The following is a 21,926-nucleotide window of genomic DNA, read 5'->3' as shown; positions in this document are numbered from 1 at the left end:
TGAAAATCCTCAGGGCCGTTGAGAGACCAAACGACAACGTCTGAAATTGGTAATGACAGTCATGTATCGCAAATCTTAGGTACGCCTGATGAGGTGGATAAATGGAGACATGAAGGTACGCATCCTTTATGTCCAGTGACACCATAAAATCCCCCCCTTCCAGGCTTGCGATGACCGCTCTGAGCGATTCCATCTTGAACTTGAACCTTTTCAAGTATAGGTTCAGAGATTTTAAATTCAATATGGGTCTGACCGAACCGTCCGGTTTCGGAACTACAAACATGGTCGAATAATAACCCCATCCCTGTTGAAGGAGGGGAACCTTGACCACCACCTGCTGAAGATACAATTTTCGGGGGGAAGCTGGTAGGGCCGATTTGAAATACCGGCGAGGAGGCACCTCTTCGAATTCCAGCTTGTAACCCTGAGACAATTTCTATTGCCCAGGGATCCACCTGGGAGTGAACCCACATGTGGCTGAAATTCCGAAGACGCGCCCCCAATGGGCCCGACTCCGCCAGTGGAGCCCCAGCGTCATGCGGTGGATTTTGCAGAGGCCGGGGAGGACTTCTGTTCCTGGGAACTAGCTGTGTTGTGCAGCTTCTTTCCTCTGCCCCTACCTCTGGCAAGAAAGGACGCACCTCGGACTTTCTTGTTTCTTTGTGAACGAAAGGACTGCATTTGATAAAGCAGTGCTCTCTTAGGCTGTGAGGGAACATAAGGCAAAAAATTTGACTTTCCAGCTGTAGCTGTGGAGACCAGGTCCGAGAGACCTTCTCCGAACAATTCCTCACCCCTGTAAGGTAAAACCTCCGTATGCCTTTTTGAGTCGGCATCACCTGTCCATTGCCGAGTCCACAGGACCCTTCTGGCAGAAATCGACATAGCGTTTATTCTAGAACCCAGTAGACTAATGTCTCTTTGAGCATCTCTCATATAAACGACAGCGTCTTTAATATGCCCCAGGGTCAATAAAACAGTATCCCTATCTAGGGTATCAATCTCTTCCGATAAGGTATCTGTCCATGCCGCTACCGCACTACAGACCCAGGCCAACGCGATTGCTGGTCTGAGTAAGGTACCTGAATGTGTATAAATGGACTTCAGGGTACCCGCCTGCTTGCGATCAGCAGCATCTTTGAGGGTAGCCGTATCCTGGGACGGCAGGGCTACCTTTTTGGATAAGCGTGTTAAAGCTTTGTCCACCCTAGGGGAGGATTCCCATCGAAACCTGTCCGTTGGCGGGAAAGGATACGCCATAAGAATCCGTTTGGAAATCTGCAGTTTTTTATCTGGAGATTCCCAAGCTTTTTCACATAATTCATTCAGTTCGTGTGAGGGGGGAAAAGTTACCTCAGGCTTCTTTTCCTTATACATATACACCCTCGTGTCAGGGATGTGCAAAACATCCTTTATCGCTATAATCATATATCGAAGGGATTTAGCCAATTTTGGCTGTAACTTTGCATCATCGTAATCGACATTGGAGTCAGAATCCATGTCAACAATTTGGGATAGTGGGCGCTTATGAGACCCCGACGGTCCCTGCGACATAGGGTCAGGCACGGGCTGAGACCCTGACCGCCCCAATGCATCAGCCTTGTCAAATCTTTTATGCAAGGAATTAACATTATCATTTAAAACCTTCCACATATCCATCCAATCAGGTGTCGGCGCCGTCGGCGGAGACACCACATTCATTTGCTCCCGCTCCTCTCCCACACAGCCTTCCTCATCAGACATGTCGACACAAGCGTACCGACACACCACACACACAGGGAATGTCCTTTCTGAAGACAGTTCCCCCACGAGGCCCTTTGGAGAGACAGAGAGAGTATGCCAGCACACACCCCAGCGCTATATATCCCAGGAATAACACAGTAACTTAATGTTAACCCAGTAGCTGCTGTTTATATCTTTTTTGCGCCTAATTATGTGCCCCCCCTCTCTTTTCAACCCTCTTCTACCATGTATCAGCAGGGGAGAGCCTGGGGAGCTTCCTCTCAGCGGTGCTGTGGAGAAAAAATGGCGCTGGTGAGTGCTGAGGGAGAAGCCCCGCCCCCTCGGCGGCGGGCTTCTGTCCCGCTTAAATTGTAATTTATGGTGGGGGCTCATACATATATACAGTGCCCAGCTGTATATATGTGGTCTTTTGCCAATATGAGGTCCCAAATGCTGCCCAGGGCGCCCCCCCTGCGCCCTGCACCCTTACAGTGACCGGAGTATGTGAGGTGTGTGGAGTGATGGCGCACAGCTGCAGTGCGTTACCTCTAGTGAAGATCATGAAGTCTTCTGCCGCCTGTGAAGTCTTCTTTGCTTCTCATACTCACCCGGCTTCTGTCTTCCGGCTCTGCGAGGGGGCGGCGGCGCGGCTCTGGGACGGACGGCGAGATCCTGCGTACCGATCCCTCTGGAGCTAATGGTGTCCAGTAGCCTAAGAAGCAGGACCTAGCTTCAGAGAGTAGGGCTGCTTCTCTCCCCTCAGTCCCACGATGCAGGGAGTCTGTTGCCAGCAGAGCTCCCTGAAAATAAAAAACCTAACAAAATACTTTCTATCAGCAAACTCAGGAGGGCTCACTGAAAAGCACCCAGCTCCTCTGGGCACAGTATCAAACTGAGGTCTGGAGGAGGGGCATAGAGGGAGGAGCCAGTGCACACCAGGAACTAAATTCTTTCTTAAAGTGCCCATGTCTCCTGCGGAGCCCGTCTATCCCCATGGTCCTTACGGAGTCCCCAGCATCCTCTAGGACGTTAGAGAAATAATTGTTTGCTTCATATAGCTAGGATAATAGCGCAGTGTGACACTTTTCCTTTTTTGCCTACACGTAAGAGAAAAAGAGGCTGTTGATGAGTCCCAATTGGCCACTTTAAATCCTATTTCAGCAGACAGTATTATTTATTGCCGGAATTTTAATTATTTCTTTATATACTTTTGAATATGCAGCTAAAACAGCTCCAGCCTCTTATTTGGCAATTATTATTGCAGCCAAGGCTAATAGAACAATAACACTTAATGCATATACTTTAAAAACAGTTCATCATGGTCATGATAAAGTGTTGATACAAAAAGTTTACCTCATCCTTCCTTCAGGGTCTGTAGCTGTGAGCTCCTGGCTACTGTTTGCAGATTCTATTTTGCAACCATATCTGGAGAATTAAATATCCTTAAAGATCTCCAAGGTGCTTATAAATCATCCATCCGGCGTTATCATTAATGTTTGTAGTAGTTAAAATGCCTTTCCCCGCCTCTCCACGAGCTATCAGCGGCTTCCTCAGTTAGTTTATGTAGTGTATATATTAAGTATCAATGGTTGTTACAATATTTAAAATATTATTGCAACCCCATTTCATGACTCTCAGTTTAAGAAATTGTTTTTCCTGAGTGATTTCTCTAATGTATGAGATGATTTATTTGTAAAACATTTCCCACACTCAAAGCATGTAAACAGTCTCTCACCTGTGTGTTTTCTGATGTTTAACAAGATTTGATTTCTCTAAGAAACATTTCCCACACTCAGAGCATGGAAATGGTTTCTCACCTGTGTGACTTCTCTGATGTTTAACTAGACTTGATTTCCCTATGAAACATTTCCCACACTCAGAGCATGGAAATGGCCTCTCACCTGTGTGACTTCTTTGATGTATAACAAGATTTGATTTCTGTGTAAAACATTTCCCACAATCAGAGCATGAAAATGGCCTCTCACCTGTGTGACTTCTCTGATGTTTAACAAGATTTGATTTCTCTAAGAAACATTTCCCACACTCAGAGCATGAAAATGGCTTCTCACCTGTGTGACTTCTCTGATGTACAACAAGATAGGATTTGTATGTAAAACATTTCCCACAATCAGAGCATGAAAATGGCTTCTCACCTGTGTGACTTCTCTGATGGTTAACAAGATTTGATTTCTCTAAGAAACATTTCCCACACTCAGAGCATAAAAATGGCTTCTCACCTGTGTGACTTCTCTGATGTATAACAAGAAAGGATTTCTGTGTAAAACATTTCCCACACTCAGAACATGGAAATGGCTTCTCACCTGTGTGACTTCTCTGATGTTTAACAAGAGCTGATTTATCTAAGAAACATTTCCCACACTCAGAACATGGAAAAGGTTTCTCACCTGTGTGCCTTCTCTTATGTTTAACAAGAGCTGATTTCTGTTTGAACGATTTGCCACACTCAGAGCATGGAAATGGCTTCTCACCTGTATGAGTTCTCAGATGATTAATAAGACATGACTTCACTTTAAAACATTTCCCACACTCAGAACATGGAAATGGCTTCTCACCTGTGTGATTTCTCTGATGTGTAAAAAGATTTGATTTCTCAGTAAAACATTTTCCACATTCAGAACAGGGAAATAGCTTTTCACCTGTGTGACTTCCCTGATGATTAATAAGATAATTTTTGAATGGAAAATATTTCCCACACTCAGAATAGGGAAATGGCTTCTCACCTGTGTGACATCTGTGATGTCTAGCAAGAGCTGATTTATCTATAAAACATTTCCCACACTCAGAACATGGAAATGGTTTCTCACCTGTGTGAAGTCTCTGATGCTTAACAAGATGTGATTTTTCAGTAAAACATTTCCCACATTCAGAACATGGAAATGGCTTTTCACCTGTGTGAGTTCTCAGATGATTAACAAGATCATTTTTAAATGAAAAACATTTCCCACACTCAGAACAGGGAAATGGCTTCTCACCTGTGTGACTTCTGTGATGTCTAGCAAGAGCTGATTTGTGTGAAAAACATTTCCCACACTCAGAACATGGAAATGGCTTCTCACCTGTGTGACTTCTGTGATGTCTAGCAAGAGCTGATTTGTGTGAAAAACATTTCCCACACTCGGAACATGGAAATGGTTTCTCACCTGTGTGACATCTCAGATGTCTAACAAAGACAGATTTGTGTATAAACCCTTTACCACACACATAACAGGAAAATATTTCGCCTCCATGAGCTGTACTATTTGTAGCAATATCTGAGATATCAAGGTAACGTTCCTCAGGATTAGGTGGCTCAGGTGATATATCTGCACTGTGAGGTACTGAATTTATATTCTCGATAACGGGGTTTTCTCTTGGAGAATCTTGTGGGATGATTTCATCTTTTATTAGAAAACCTGAAGACAAAATAAAATGTCCCTCCACGATGTTCATTGTACGACCACCTGCAAGAAAACAGGAAATTATAATTAAGGGTGATTCTACTACATACACCACGGCAGAACTTACACTAGGATATCTCTCTTCTAAGTTACGTAGAGATAGGTCATGAACGGTATATAATAAGAGGGCTCCTGTTATATCCTAAGTCTTTGAGTAACTTCACAAGCTGGCTCTGAACAATATAACATCTAAAAACATGGCTGGTAAACCTGGGACACCATGGGGAATTTAGAAGAAAAAAACGGGATTTTGGTACTTACTGATAAATCCTTTTCTTGGAGTCTATAGGGGACGCTGGGCTAGCTGCATACAGTGGGGTATAGATAAAGTGTGACTGGCCCCTCCCCTCTATGGCCCGTCCCCCTAGCCAGTCTAGAAAACTGTGTCCGAAGAGACAGGAACATAGCTGGAGAGGAGGAGAAGAACCAAGGCAGAACAGAGAATGAGTATAACCCGAACAGTGGAACTGTAAATATCTAACAGTCACAGCAACCAATATACCATCAAATACATAGGTTTATAGGTAAAAGAAACAGCACAGGGTAGGCACCCAGCATCCCCTATGGACTCCAAGAAAAGGATTTATCAGTAAGTACCAAAATCCCATTTTTTCTTACATCCATAGGTGACGCTGGGGTAGCTGGGCTGGAGAGTACTGTTGACCCTGTAAATAAATCATCCAAACTGAGCTACGAAAGCTGCAAAGATAGAAATCTATCAACCTGATGAAGGTTTGCTTACCTGGCCAAGTAACAGCCTGACACAAGTACAAAGCAGGTAACCCCTCGGGCCGGCGGGCAGGAAGCGCCTACCGAAATTGTGAACTGTGCCTTAAAGAAAAAAATGCAATGTGTGAGAAGATGACCCTTAAATCTGTCAAATGGCAAACTAGATCCACGAGTCAGAGCCTGTTTGGAAGCAGATCAGGCCAATTTATTTGTGTCCTACAAGAAAATAATTGAGTCTGATTTGCACAGACTAGCCGTTTGCTGAACAGAAATACGAAGGGTCCTTACCTCGTCAAAAACTCTCGGGACAGGAGAACCATCCTGCAAAACCTGTACCACAATAGGATGATTTCAATGAAAAGTCGAAATCACCTTCTGGAAGAATTCTGGGTTTTTTCTCTAACGTCCTAGTGGATGCTGGGGACTCCGTAAGGACCATGGGGAATAGACGGGCTCCGCAGGAGACTGGGCACTCTAAGAAAGATTTAGTACTACTGGTGTGCACTGGCTCCTCCCTCTATGCCCCTCCTCCAGACCTCAGTTAGAATCTGTGCCCGGCCAGAGCTGGGTGCTTTTAGTGGGCTCTCCTGAGCTTGCTAATAAGAAAGTATTTTAGTTAGGTTTTTTATTTTCAGAGAGCTTCTGCTGGCAACAGACTCTCTGCTACGAGGGACTGAGGGGAGAGAAGCAAACCTACTAACTGCGGCTAGGTTGCGCTTCTTAGGCTACTGGACACCATTAGCTCCAGAGGGTTCGAACACAGGATCTTAACCTTGGTCGTCCGTTCCCGGAGCCGCCGTCCCCCTCGCAGAGCCAGAAGCCGGCAGAAGCAAGAAGACATCGAAATCGGCGGCAGAAGACTCCTGTCTTCACATGAGGTAGCACACAGCACTGCAGCTGTGCGCCATTGCTCCCACACTAACCCACACACTTCGGTCACTGTAGGGTGCAGGGCGCAGGGGGGGCGCCCTGGGCAGCAATTAAGTACCTCCTGGCAAAAGCAGCATATATACAGTTGGACACTGTTATATGCATGAGCCCCCGCCATTAATTTTACACAAAATCGCGGGAGAAGCCCGGCGCTGAGGCGGGCGGGGCCTTCTTCCTCAGCACTCACCAGCGCCATTTTCTCTCCACAGCTCCGCTGAGAGGAAGCTCCCCAGGCTCTCCCCTGCGCGATAGAGAGGGTGAAAAAGAGAGGGGGGGCACATAAATTTGGCGTAAAAACAATATATACAGCAGCTACTGGGTTAACACTAAGTTACTGTGTGATTCCTGGGTCATATAGCGCTGGGGTGTGTGCTGGCATACTCTCTCTCTCTCTCTCTCTCCAAAGGGCCTTGTGGGGGAACGGTCTTCAAATAGAGCATCCCCTGTGTGTGTGGTGTGTCGGTACGTGTGTGTCGACATGTCTGAGGTAAAAGGCTCCCCTAAGGAGGAGATAGAGCAAATATGTGTGTGAGAGGGTGTCTCCGTCGACAACGCCGACACCTGTTTGGATATGTGTAAGTGCTGAGGTGAATTTATTGCACAAAAGACTAGAGAACAGACAGGAAATCTACCCATGTCTGTCCCTGCGTCACAAAGACCTTCAGAGTCTCACAATGCTCACTATCCAAAATAATAAACACTGATATCGACACGGAGTTTGACTCCAGTGTCGACTACGATAATGCAAAGTTACAGCCAAGATGGCTGAAAGGCATTCAATATATGATTATTGTAATAAAAGATGATTTGCATATCACTGATGACTCATTTGTCCCTGACACAAGGGTACACATGTTAAGGGGAAGAAAGCTGAGGTAAATTTCCCTCCTCTCATGAGGAAAAAGAGCGGGAATCTCCAGACAAGAGACTGCAGCTTCCCACAAAAAATTCTCAGGCAGTATCCTTTCCCCACTAGGGCCAGGATGTGTTGGGAATCTTCCCCTAGGGTGTCCTGTTTGCACAGAAGGTAGCACTAGCTATTCTCAGGGATCCTGCAGATAGCGTGCACATTCTAGTATACTACTCAGACCGGCGATTGTGTCGGCATGGGTTTATAGCGCTGTGGCAGCGTGGACCAGTACCTTATCAGCAGAGATTGAGACCCTAGTATGCATATAGATATATATATATATATATGTATATATAGAGATTATATATATTAAAGATGCTGTCTTAAGTGATAGATGTATATATATATATATATATATATATATATATAAAACATGCCCAAAGAGACATGAGTATACTGGGTCCTAGAGTCAAAGCTATGTCGATTTCTGCTTGATGTGTCCTGTAGAATATGCAATGGACAGAGGATGCCGACTTAAGAGGCATGTGGAAGGCTGAGGATTGTGTGGAGAAGGGTTCTCGGACCTGGTCTACTATAGCTGGTAATTCTGATATTTTGCCTTATATTCCTGCACAGCCTAGGAAAGCACGACATTATCAAATGCAGCCTTTCGAATAAAGAAACAAGAAAGTCCGAGGTGCGTCCTTTCTTGCCAGAGGCGGGGGCACAGGAAAGAAGCTGCACAACACAGCTAGTTCCCAGGAACAGAAGTCCTCCCCGGCCTCTACAAAAATCCACCGCAAGGCGGAGCTAGGCCCGGTGGGGGCACGCCTTCGTCAGTTCAGCCACAAGTGGGTTCACTCCCTGTTAGATCCCTGGGCAATAGATATTGTGTCTCAGGGATACAAGCTGGACTTTGAGAAGATGCCCCCTCACCGACGGCCCTGCCGGCTTCCCTCCACGAGAGGGAAACAGTGTTAACTGCAATTCATAAATTGTATCTTCAACAGGTGGTGGTCAAGGTTCGCCTCCTTCAACAAGGAGGGGGTTATTATTCGACCATGTTGTAGTCCCGAAACCAGACGGTTCGGTCGGACCCATATTGAATTTAAAATCCCTGAACATATACCTGAAAGGGTTCAAGTTCAAGATGGAATCGCTAAGAGCGGTTATTGCAAGCCTGAAAGGGGGAGATTTTATGGTGACTCGGGACATAAAGGATGCATACCTTCATGTCCCCATTTATCCACCTCATCAGGCGTACCTCAAAATTGCGGTATGGGATGGTCATTACCAATTTCAGACGTTGCCGTTTGGTCTCTCCACGGCCTTGAGAATATTCACCAAGGTAATGGCGGAAACGATGGTGCTCCTGCGGAAGCAAGGTGTCACTATTATCACGTACTTGGACGATCTCCTCATAAAAGCGAGATCAAGAGAGCAGTTGCTGAACAGCGTATCTCTTTCTCTGGAAGTGAAATGGCAACACGGCTGGATTCTATATATCCAAAGTCGCAGTTGGTTCTTACAGCTCATCTGCCTCTCCTAGGCATGATCCTAGGCACAGACCAGAAAAGGGTTTATCTCCCGATAGAGAGAGCTCAGAAGCTCGTGACATTGGTCAGGAATCTATTAAAACCAAAACAGGTGTCAGTGCATCACTGCACTCGAGTCCTGGGAAGGAGGGTGGCATCATTCGAGGCCATTCCCTTCGGCAGGTTCCATAGGAGGACCTTCCAATGGGACTTACTGGACAAGTGGTCCGGATCACATCTTCGGATGCATCGGTTAATCACCCTATCCCCCAGAGCCAGGGTGTCTCTCCTGTGGTGACTGCAGAGTGCTCACCTTCTCGAAGGTCACAGATTCGGCATTCAGGACTGGGTCCTGGTGACCACGGATGCAAGCCTCCGAGGGTGGGGGGCAGTCACACAGGGAAGAAACTTCCAAGGGCTGTGGTCAAGGCAGGAGACTTGCCTTCACATCAATATCCTGGAACTAAGGGCCATATACAACGCCCTAAATCAAGCGGAGACCCTGCTTCGCGACCAACTGGTTCTGATCCAGTCAGACCGCAGTGGCTCATGTAAACCGCCAAGGCAGCACAAGGAGCAGGGTGGCGATGGTAGAAGCCACCAGAATTCTTCGCTGGGCGGAGAATCAAGTAAGCGCACTGTCAGCAGTGTTCATTCCGGGAGTGGACAACTGGGAAGCAGACTTCCTCAGCAGGCACGACCTCCACCCGGGAGAGTGGGGACTTCATCAGGAAGTCTTCACGCAGATTGCAAATCGATGGGAACTGCCACAGGTGGACATGATGGCGTCCCGCCTCAACAAAAAGCTAAAAAGGTATTGCGCCAGGTCAAGGGACCCTCAGGCAATAGCTGTGGACGCACTAGTAACACCGTGGGTGTTCCAGGCGGTCTATGTGTTTCCTCCTCTTCCTCTCATACCAAAGGTGCTGAGAATTGTAAGAAAAAGAGGAGTGAGAAGAATACTCATTGTTCCGGATTGGCCAAGAAGGACTTGGTACCCGGAACTGCAAGAAATGCTCACAGAGGACCCATGGCCTCTGCCTATCAGACAGGACCTGTTGCAACAAGGGCCCTGTCTGTTTCAAGACTTACCGCGGCTGCGTTTGACGGCATGGCGGTTGAACGCCGGATCCTAGCGGAAAAAGGCATTCCGGATGAAGTTATTCCTACGCTGATAAAGGCTAGGAAGGACGTGACAGCAAAGCATTATCACCGTATATGGCGAAAATATGTTGCTTGGTGTGAGGCCAGGAAGGCCCCTACAGAGGAATTCCAGATGGGTCGATTCCGGCACTTCCTACAGTCAGGAGTGACTATGGGCCTAAAATTAGGGTCCATAAAGGTCCAGATTTCGGCCCTATCCATTTTCCTTCAAAAAGAACTGGCTTCACTGCCTGAGGTTCAGACGTTTGTTAAGGGAGTGCTGCATATTCAGCCCCCTTTTGTGCCACCGGTGGCACCTTGGGATCTTAACGTGGTGTTGGGTTTCCTGAAATCCCACTGGTTTGAGCCACTTAAGACTGTGGAGCTAAAGTATCTCACGTGGAAAGTGGTCATGCTGTTGGCCTTAGCTTCGGCTAGGCGTGTGTCAGAATTGGCGGCTTTGTCATGTAAAAGCCCCTATCTGGTTTTCCATATGGACAGGGCAGAATTGCGGGCTCGTCCGCAATTTCTGCCAAAGGTGGTGTCATCTTTTCATTTGAACCAACCTATTGTGGTGCCTGCGGCTACTTGTGACTTGGAGGATTCCAAGCTGTTTGACGTAGTCCGGGCTTTGAAGATTTAGGTAACCAGAACGGCTGGAGTCAGGAAGACTGACTCGCTGTTTATCCTGTATGCATCCAACAAGCTGGGTGCTCCTGCTTCGAAGCAAACTATTGCTCGCTGGATCGGTAACACGATTCAGCAGGCTCATTCTGCGGCTGGATTGCCGCATCCAAAATCAGTGAAAGCCCATTCCACAAGGAAGCTGGACTCTTCTTGGGCGGCTGCACGAGGGGACTCGGCATTACAGCTTTGCCGAGCTGCTACTTGGTCGGGTTCAAACACCTTTGCAAAATTCTACAAGTTTGATACCCTGGCCGAGGAGGACCTTGTGTTTGCCCATTCGGTGCTGCAGAGTCATCCGCACTCTTCCGCCCGTTTGGGAGCTTTGGTATAATCCCCATGGTCCTTACGGAGTCCCCAGCATCCACTAGGACGTTAGAGAAAATAAGATTTTACTCACCGGTAAATCTTTTTCTCGTAGTCCGTAGAGGATGCTGGGCGCCCGTCCCAAGTGCGGACTTTCTGCAATACGTGTATATAGTTATTGCTTAATAAAGGGTTATGTTATGTTATGTTGGCATCCATTGGTTGATGCTCTGTTGTTTGTTCATACTGTTAACTGGGTAAGTTTATCACAAGTTATACGGTGTGATTGGTGTGGCTGGTATGAGTCTTACCCTGGGTTCCAAAATCCTTTCCTTGTAATGTCAGCTCTTCCGGGCACATTTTCCTTAACTGAGGTCTGGAGGAGGGGCATAGAGGGAGGAGCCAGTGCACACCAGTAGTACTAAATCTTTCTTAGAGTGCCCAGTCTCCTGCGGAGCCCGTCTATTCCCCATGGTCCTTACGGAGTCCCCAGCATCCACTACGGACTACGAGAAATAGATTTACCGGTGAGTAAAATCTTATTTTTTTTTATAAAATCAGAGCCGGGGGATGAAAAGATAAAGGTCCCTAGTTCAGTAGCTGAAGCCGGGACCAGGAGAAACACCCCCTTCAAGGAGAAATATTTTAAGTCCTTAGTTTCCAAAGGATCAAACAAGGGAGATTGGAGGAACTACACAACCAAGTTTTAAATCCCAAGGTGCCGTAGGTGGCACAAAAGGAGGTTACAGTCGTAACTCCACCTGCTAAAACGTCTGAATCTACGGAATAGAAGGCAAACGTTTTATAAGGTGGAGACATGTACCATCGACGATCCCAAGCGCAAGCACACCTCCAGGCCTGGTTGGAGAAAACATAGGAAATGACCTAAATGGACAACTGCGGCAACCTTACTTCTTCCGCACCAGGTAATACAGGCCTTCCAAATCCTGTAGTAATGCTGTAAAGTTACTATTCTTCCTTGCCCGCAGCATAGTAGGGAATACCACATCTGGAATACCTCTGTACTTCAGCAACTCCTTCTGAACAGCCTAGCCGTTAAACGTAGCCTCCGAACGTTTGGATAACCAAGGAACCTTGCAGAAGTAGGTCATCTCGCATATGCCAAGGATATTGGTCGTCTATGAGAAGAGAGAGAAATTCTGCATACTACGGCCTGTGTGGCCAATCCGGAGTCACAAAGATCACCATCACCTCTTCTCGTCTTATCTGCTTGAGGAGTAGCGGAAGTAGTGGGAATGGTGGAATAAGTATGCCCTGTGCAACAGCCAAGGAACCATCAGTGCATCCATTGATACTGTCCCGGGATCTCTGGTCCTAGAGTAATATCGTTGAAGCCTCTTTGTTGTGCCAAGACGCCATGAGATCCATCTTGGGTCACCCCCCCACCAGGAGATCAGAAGCAGGAACACCTGGGGATGTAGAGCCCATTGTCCAGGATGTAGATCCTGTCTGCTTGGGACTTCCATCTATTATTATTCCACTCCTGGTATGAAGATGGCCAATATGGTCGAGACATACCTTTCTGACCATTGCAGAATTTTAGATACTTCACTCATCATCCTTTGTACTCCATGTAACTCCCAGACGGTATATGTTCACCACAGCAGTGGCATTATCGGACTGTACCTGTATTACCTGACCCCCTTAGGAGAGGGAACGCTTGATGCAAGGCATTGTAGACCACTCTCAACTGTGTTGGGATAGAAAGTTCTAGGTCTAAGACCAACGCCCTTGAGCCTATGGTTTCTGCCCCCCAACCATGGATACACGCATCCATATTCAGGAGCACCTGGTTCCATGTTCCTAAGGAGCGGCTGCCAGTAGGTGAGGTATCTGTAACCACCGCAGGAGAGACATTCGCGACTGAGGGAATAGCCGAGTCTGTTAGGCGCCGGGGTCCGCTCGTCGGTGCGGCCCGGCGCCTAGCAACCAGGGACGCCGTGCGCGTACAGCCGCCGGCTCCCTGGCAACGCTAGACGCCGGGCGCACGGAGCCGCTCTGACCCTAGCAACGGGGACGCCACGTTCGGGCCGCGTTCCCCGTTGCTGGGTCTGTTCTAATTGTATCATGATGTGCTGATTGTATCATGGTGTGCTGGCCGTGCAGCATGCAAGCTGCACGGCATTAATTGTGATGACCCAGTCTGGCTCCTGATTGGGGAGCTCACACTTATAAGCACCCTTTGGACTTCTCACAGACGCCGGTGATAGCTTCCTGTTTGCCTTTGTCAGTTGCAGAGAGTTTCCAGTCCTGCTCTATCCGGTTGTTCCTGTCCTCAGTGGTCCTGTACTCGGATATTTGTCATCTATTCCTGGAGTCTGACCGAGCACCTTTAACATCCTGTGGTGTTCGTGAGTCGCGGCGCAGCCGTGTGTTGCGGCTTGTCCGCTTACTGTTTATTATTTAGTTTATTTGTGTTCTGGAGCTTTTGCGGAGGATTCCGCTCCCACAGATCCACTCTGGTATCCAGCGGTGCTGGATAGGAGTAACGGATCAGTGGATCTTTGGTTGTCCTTTTCCCTGGCGGCTAGTCCGCACATACCTTGGTTTAAGTTAGTTAGCTTGTAACCCCTGGCCTGGTTGCTTAGTCAGAGGGCCCCTTGTTATCACCCTGTCTCGGATTTCCCTTTGTCTCCCATTAAGACCTGAGGGGGCATCGGGGTTGGGCAGACATAATCCGCCCTTCGAACGCGGCTGCCATGGGCTCAAGCAACCATAGTCTCGCAGGGGATTTCTGATAACACGGGCGAGACAACGGAGTTAGGGCGCCAGGGGTTACTAGGCTCTCCTGCTCCCACAACCAGCAAATCTTCCCAGTACTCAGACCTCTGCCATTAGATCTCCTCTGGTCTGGAGTACGGGAATCATAACATTATCACCGGCCAGACAAAAAAAAAAATTAAAATTAACAGGAGTTGATTTTTTTTTACTTATTCAGTTGGGAGATTTTTGTCGGCCTCATGAATCCCACCGGTGTTGGGCCAAATCCTGGCCAGCTTCTAGTTAGTCAGATTCAAGAACTTACTCAGATGGTTCAGGATCTGTCCCTCCGGGTGAGGTCACAGGAAGATCTGTTACGGACTTCCCCGAGGGTCATTCCTGAACCAAAGATGCATCTGCCTGACCGTTTTTCTGGGGATAGAAAACAGTTTTTTAATTTTAAAGAGTCTTGTAAACTTTATTTTCGTTTAAGACCAGTCTCCTCAGGTACGGAGGCTCAGCGGGTTGGAATTATTATTTCTCTGCTTCAGGGGGATCCTCAGACCTGGGCTTTTGGTTTAAAGACAGACGATCCAGCCTTATTGTCTGTAGACGCCTTTTTAAAATCGTTAGGGCTACTGTATGACGACCCTGATAGAGAGGCGTCCGCTGAGAGTCAGTTGCGTGCTCTCAGACAGGGTAGGAATCCCGCAGAGATTTATTGTACGGAGTTTCGCCGTTGGTCGAACGACTGTGGATGGAATGACCCAGCCCTGCGCAGTCAGTTTCGCCTCGGCTTATCTGAATCTATTAAAGACAGTCTCCTTCAGTATCCCGCTCCTGAGACTCTCGATAAACTCATGGAGCTCTCTATTAAGATAGATCGTCGTCTCAGAGAGCGGAGGGCTGAAAAAGGAGCGTCTGTCGGGTCTACTCCTTGTGTTTTTTCCATCCCTGTGGACATGGAGGAGCCTATGCAGATAGGTCTCTCCAAATTGTCTCCTGAAGAAAGAACCAGGAGGCAAAATTCTGGTCTTTGTTTATACTGTGGAGGTAAGGGACATTTTGCCCGTAGTTGTCCGAACAAGTCGGGAAACTTCCCGACCAAGTGAGTTGTGAGGGGGTTCACTTTGGTCTGCAGCTTATCTCCTCAAATAATTCACTGTTAGTTCCTGCTAAAGTTTCCTTTGGCAGCCTCTGTTCCTCGGTCTCTGCTTTTGTGGACAGTGGAGCTGCAGGGAACTTTATGGATTTAACATGGGCCAAGGCCTTAGGTATTCCTCAGTTAACCTTGGGTAGGTGTGTCACCATGCATGGTTTAGTTGGGAGTCCCTTGTCCAATGGGGTTATTTCTCTCTGTACACCTCCTGTTTTACTTTCGGTAGGAGCTCTACATTCTGAAAAGATTGAGTTTTCCCTTACCCATTGTCCAGCAGTTCCTGTGGTTCTGGGTCACCCTTGGCTGGCCTTTCATAATCCCATCATTGATTGGCAGTCGGGGGAGATCTTACAATGGGGTACCATCTGTAATAAAGAATGTATTACGCTTCCTATCCGAGTAGCTGCCGCCGTTCCCGCACCCATTCCTGTGGAATACCAGGATTTTGTTGATGTATTTTCCAAGGGCAATGCGGATATTCTGCCTCCCCATAGGCCTTATGATTGTGCCATTGAGCTAATTCCTGGTGCCACGTTGCCTAAAGGAAGGTTATATGCATTGTCTGGTCCTGAAACTGTGGCCATGAATGAGTATGTGAAAGAAAGCCTTGGGAAAGGATTTATCAGGCCATCCAAATCCCCTTTAAGTGCAGGTTTCTTCTTCGTAGAGAAGAAGGATGGTTCTCTCAGACCCTGCATTGATTTTAGAGCTTTGAATAAAATCTCAGTAAAGAATACTTACCCTCTGCCGCTGATCTCTGTCCTCTTTGATCAGCTACGTTCGGCTGTGATTTTTTCTAAGATTGACCTGAGAGGAGCATATAACCTCATCAGAATCAAGTCAGGGGATGAGTGGAAAACGGCATTCAGTACTCAGTCAGGCCACTATGAGTATCTGGTCATGCCATTTGGCCTGTCTAACGCTCCGGCAGTCTTCCAGGATCTCATTAACGATGTGCTCCGTGAATTTCTTGGAAGGTTCGTTGTAGTCTACTTAGACGATATTTTGATATATTCTGATTCTGTAGAACAACATGTTACCCAGGTGCGTCAAGTTCTAAAAAAATTACGTGAAAATCACCTGTATGCCAAGCTGGAGAAGTGTGAATTTCATGTTACGGAGGTATCCTTTTTAGGGTACATTATTTCCCCTCGGGGATTCTGTATGGAACCAAAGAAGCTCCAAGCCATCCTTAGTTGGGCGCAACCCACCAACTTAAAAGCAATTCAGCGCTTTTTAGGGTTTGCGAACTACTATAGAAGATTTATTCACTCTTTCTCTGACCTAGTTGCTCCCATTGTGGCACTAACTAAGAAGGGAGCAGATCCTACCAATTGGTCACGTGAAGCTGAGTTATCTTTTCAGGCCTTGAAACAAGCCTTTGTCTCAGCCCCTGTCCTCAGACATCCCAACCCAGAATTGCCTTTCATTGTTGAGGTTGATGCCTCGGAGGTTGGAGTGGGGGCTATCCTATCTCAGAAGGATCCGGATTCCCTTGAATTACATCCTTGTGCCTTTATGTCCAGGAAATTCTCATCTGCAGAATCCAACTACGATGTTGGTAACCGGGAATTGCTGGCTATTAAATGGGCTTTCGAGGAGTGGAGACATTGGCTTGAAGGAGCGACTCATACTATTTCAGTTTTGACTGATCACAAAAATCTTCAATACATTGAATCAGCTAAGCGACTGAATGCCCGGCAGGCTCGTTGGGCTTTATTTTTTACTCGTTTCAAATTCATTATCACCTTCAGGCCAGGTTCCAAGAATACTAAGGCAGATGCCCTGTCACGCAGTTTTCTTCCAGTTCAAGACAACAGTCCTGTTACTCCCATACTGCCGTCCTCAACCATTCGGGCAGGCCTCACACAGGATGTATTTACCCAGTTAAAGCTGCTTCAACATCAAGCTCCTGGAAATACTCCTGCTGGTCGTCTTTTTGTCCCTGAGTTTTTGAGAGCAACTGTTTTGACGGAGTTTCATGATAGCAAAGTTGCCGGGCATCCGGGAATCGCTAAGACTTTGGAATTAGTCTCCCGCTCAGTATGGTGGCCTGGTCTTTCCAAAGACATTAAAGAGTTTGTTTTTTCGTGTCAGGTCTGTGCACAGCATAAAGTTCCCCGTTCTTTACCCATCGGTCAACTTATGCCCTTGAATGTTCCTCTTAGGCCATGGTCGCATATCTCCATGGATTTTGTGGTGGACCTCCCTCTGTCAGCCGGATGCCGAGTCATATGGGTGGTAGTGGACCGTTTTAGCAAAATGGCCCATTTCATTGCTCTTCCCCGATTGCCATCTGCCCAGGGATTGGCAGTCTTGTTCCTCCGCCATGTTTTCAGACTCCATGGCTTACCCACTGATATTGTTTCTGATCGGGGTCCACAATTCATTGCACAATTTTGGAAGTCTTTTTGTGCTTCATTAAAGATGAAGTTATCTTTAACGTCCGGCTATCATCCCCAATCCAATGGGCAGACTGAGCGAGTTAATCAATCTCTAAAACAATATTTGCGTTTGTACTCGGCCAAACTCCAAAATGACTGGTCGGAGTTTCTTCCATTGGCGGAGTTTGCTTATAATAATGCCTGTCATTCTTCCACCAATGTGTCTCCATTTTTTGCAGTTTTTGGTTTTCACCCCAGAGCTAATTCATTTTTTCAACATTCCTCTGTCTCCTCACTGGCCCTGACCTCTCATCTTAAACTTATTTGGAGAAAAGTGCACCTGGCTCTCAGGAAAGCGGCATTCCGGGAAAAAAGATTTTCTGACAGGCTCCGGCGGCCGTGCACTTTTAAAGTAGGAGATAAGGTGTGGTTGTCGACTCGCAACATTAAACTTCGACAAACCTCAGCCAGATTGGGTCCTAAATTTATTGGACCATTTCACATTATCAAAAAAGTCAATCCAGTTGCTTTCCGGTTACGTTTACCAAAAACTTTACGGATCGGAAATACCTTCCATTGCTCATTGCTGAAACCATATGTTTCGTCCAGTAGATTTCCTCGTAAAATATCTCAGGGGAGATCACCTATAAATGTACAGGGTCAGCAGGAGTTCTTGGTGGAGAAGGTTCTCGATTCCAAGTTGTCCCGGGGTCGGCTTTATTTTTTGGTACATTGGAGAGGTTATGGGCCAGAGGAAAGGTCTTGGGTCCTGGATGAGGATCTTCATGCCCCGAGGCTCAAAAGGGCATTTTTTCGAGAATTTCCTCAGAAACCTGGCTTTAGGGGTTCCTTGACCCCTCCTCAAGGGGGGGGTACTGTTAGGCGCCGGGGTCCGCTCGTCGGTGCGGCCCGGCGCCTAGCAACCAGGGACGCCGTGCGCGTACAGCCGCCGGCTCCCTGGCAACGCTAGACGCCGGGCGCACGGAGCCGCTCTGACCCTAGCAACGGGGACGCCACGTTCGGGCCGCGTTCCCCGTTGCTGGGTCTGTTCTAATTGTATCATGATGTGCTGATTGTATCATGGTGTGCTGGCCGTGCAGCATGCAAGCTGCACGGCATTAATTGTGATGACCCAGTCTGGCTCCTGCTTGGGGAGCTCACACTTATAAGCACCCTTTGGACTTCTCACAGACGCCGGTGATAGCTTCCTGTTTGCCTTTGTCAGTTGCAGAGAGTTTCCAGTCCTGCTCTATCCGGTTGTTCCTGTCCTCAGTGGTCCTGTACTCGGATATTTGTCATCTATTCCTGGAGTCTGACCGAGCACCTTTAACATCCTGTGGTGTTCGTGAGTCGCGGCGCAGCCGTGTGTTGCGGCTTGTCCGCTTACTGTTTATTATTTAGTTTATTTGTGTTCTGGAGCTTTTGCGGAGGATTCCGCTCCCACAGATCCACTCTGGTATCCAGCGGTGCTGGATAGGAGTAACGGATCAGTGGATCTTTGGTTGTCCTTTTCCCTGGCGGCTAGTCCGCACATACCTTGGTTTAAGTTAGTTAGCTTGTAACCCCTGGCCTGGTTGCTTAGTCAGAGGGCCCCTTGTTATCACCCTGTCTCGGATTTCCCTTTGTCTCCCATTAAGACCTGAGGGGGCATCGGGGTTGGGCAGACATAATCCGCCCTTCGAACGCGGCTGCCATGGGCTCAAGCAACCATAGTCTCGCAGGGGATTTCTGATAACACGGGCGAGACAACGGAGTTAGGGCGCCAGGGGTTACTAGGCTCTCCTGCTCCCACAACCAGCAAATCTTCCCAGTACTCAGACCTCTGCCATTAGATCTCCTCTGGTCTGGAGTACGGGAATCATAACAGAGTCGTCCTGTGAGTGCACAGATGAGATCCCATCCACCTGGATAAGAGATCCAATAGGAATGTACTGAAGTGGAATTAGCCATAATGAATTTTCTTGAATAAGGCCACCATCTTGCCTAGTAGACCGATGCGTAAATGCACCCAGTGGGGTTGCAAGTACTCTGTCCAAAGCAGCAACACTCGATGTTCAACTGTCTGTAGGATCATGCCTAGAAACTGGAATCTCTAAATAGGTTCCAGGTGTAACTCTGAAAATTGAGGATCCAGCCATGCTGTATGCATTTTGCCATCCCTGGAATGGGATTTTATGAGTAGATCGTCCCTGTAAGGAGCAATATAATTCCTCTCAATATTGTTGCCATCCCCTTTTTGAATGCTCACTGAGGTGACAACAGTCCGAATGGCATAATCTGAAATTGATAGTGAGAGTCCCGTAGAGCAAAACATAGTACGCCTGATGTGTCAGATCGGAATGTAAAGGTATGTATCCCTTTTAACTAAAGGTACTAGGAACTCACTCGCTTCCATCCAGCAATCATTGCTCGCATAGCTTTCATGTTGAACCTGAAACCGTCAGGTAAGGATTTAGGGAATCCCATTAAAGAAGATCCAACTGAGCCGCCCGACTTTGGGACCACCTGTAAGCTTGAGTAGAGTCCACTGATGATGTGGAGGAACCCAAATAAATCACATTCCACGAGAATTGAGACTTCTAACCTAGGTGTTCCGACACGTCTGTACCCACACGTGACAGAAGTCCCTGAGATGTGCTACTACTCTGGGATCCCTGAGAGGAGGGTGTAGACTGCCCTGCGAAAGTCTTAGTGGTAGGCTTAGATTCCTGCTAGGCAGTGGTTGTTGCTGAATGACCACAACCCCTGGCTGCTCTATTAGTGGTTGAGGTTCCTCTAGCACAACCTCTAATCTTGTGGATTTTAAGGTTCCAGAGGAAGGCCACGTGTAATAACGCACCGGGGGAGGGGCCGCAGGAGGAAGATAAGTCACCTCCCTTCATTTTTCCAAAGAGGGTCAACCCATCATAAGCAGACCCTTGACACTTCACTTGGATTCCGTACTGGTCAGTCACTGACGGCCATAGTGCTCTACATGTCAAAAAACAGCCATGGCCAAAAAATTCCTGGAAGCTTTGCAGAAATGCACAGCTGATTCTTGTATAATATTTCAGCCTCTTGGGTGTCTGAACTTCTTATACGGATTGTGTCAATTAGTGTATGTTTCCTGTGCTGCAGGAATGTCACTGAGGACTTCTACCTCTTCTCCAACAGAAGAAGCCGGACCCGAAGCAGAATCCTAAATCTCTTAAAATGTACCTTATCCGTTCTGAGAAGTACTTCTATCCACTGTGACACAGGTTTGGATTCTTCCTGTGGACACACCTCATCCGACTCCTGGGTAAGCTCGCCCTATTCCAGTGTCGGCATATCCTCACCCGACTCCTCTGATTTTAGTCTCATAGTCCGTTGTAATATCAGAAATTATAATTCGTCTCAGTAGGCCTAAAACTCCTGATCTTTTTATTTAGAGTATATACTGTACAAGTTAAATCAATACTTTATTTTCTATGTGGCACTCATATAGAGGCTAAGGAGTATATTCAATTCAAGTCGGATCCGGGCATACCTGGTGACAGGGGCCAGTAAGTAGGGCCGCTGTTGGTGCCGCTGGTCAGGGGCGGAGTGAGAGGCGCTGCTGCTGAGATGATGGACGCCTGCTGAGTGAAGAGGCGGAGGCAGCAGATGAAGTGGTTCTCCATGGAGAGGATCCCGAAGGAAGTAGCGGCTCCCCAGCAACTGAGTAAGGAGGAGTGCGAGCCAGTGTTTCCTGCCGAAGTAGAGGAATGCCTCGGCCAAACTCGACAGGTTTGGCCCGTTCCCGACAATCCGACTTTTTTTTAAAGTCGGATTGACATTTGTCGGAAACATGGCTAAAACCTGCCGGGTTTGGCCGTGCTTCCGACAATGCACGTGGATCGGTGGCTAAAGCCAGCAATCCGCATGCATTCCGACAAGTCGGATTTCCCGACTTCTCGGAAAAAATTAGGCCGTACTGAATAGGTCAAAACCGCTTCTGACCTAAACCTGTTGGAAACTACAGTCTTTCCGACATGACGGCAGTTTCGGACAACTATTGAATATACCCCTAAGCCTTTCTTAATGTCCCTCTGTCTTGGCTGCGGCCATTTTAGAAGATAGTAGCAGATTGTGCTGTAGGAACTCCCTCCCTCAGCGATATGGCCCCCTCTACAGTGTGAGGCAGTAATTAACCTCCCGTAAATGCTCAGCTCTGGAGCACTAGTCAGCCACATTTTAATGCCGATCTCCGGTCTCCGCTCTGACCTTTGTCGTCGGAGGGGAGCCGGAGCTTCTGAGGAGGGAGCTACAAAGTGCTCCATTTAGAGCTGTTCCCGAGGTAATTTT

The 21,926-nt window shown here is 47.6% G+C and overlaps 1 protein-coding gene across 1 annotated transcript in view; it reads right to left on the bottom strand.

Moving 5' to 3' along the window:
• Positions 1-2,718: 2,718 nt before the first annotated feature.
• Positions 2,719-21,926, bottom strand: part of LOC135056941 (uncharacterized) — a 205,817-nt gene continuing 186,609 nt past the window's right edge. The window contains 1 exon segment of the mRNA XM_063962723.1: positions 2,719-5,183. Within this exon segment, the coding sequence (XP_063818793.1) occupies positions 3,454-5,183 (1,730 nt within the window). The 3' untranslated portion in view covers positions 2,719-3,453.

The sequence above is a fragment of the Pseudophryne corroboree genome, chromosome 3 (assembly GCF_028390025.1).
Source record: "Pseudophryne corroboree isolate aPseCor3 chromosome 3, aPseCor3.hap2, whole genome shotgun sequence".
Lineage (NCBI taxonomy): Eukaryota > Metazoa > Chordata > Amphibia > Anura > Myobatrachidae > Pseudophryne > Pseudophryne corroboree.
The sequence above is the reverse complement of the archived record's forward strand: the minus strand, read 5'-3'. Positions and strand labels throughout refer to the sequence as shown.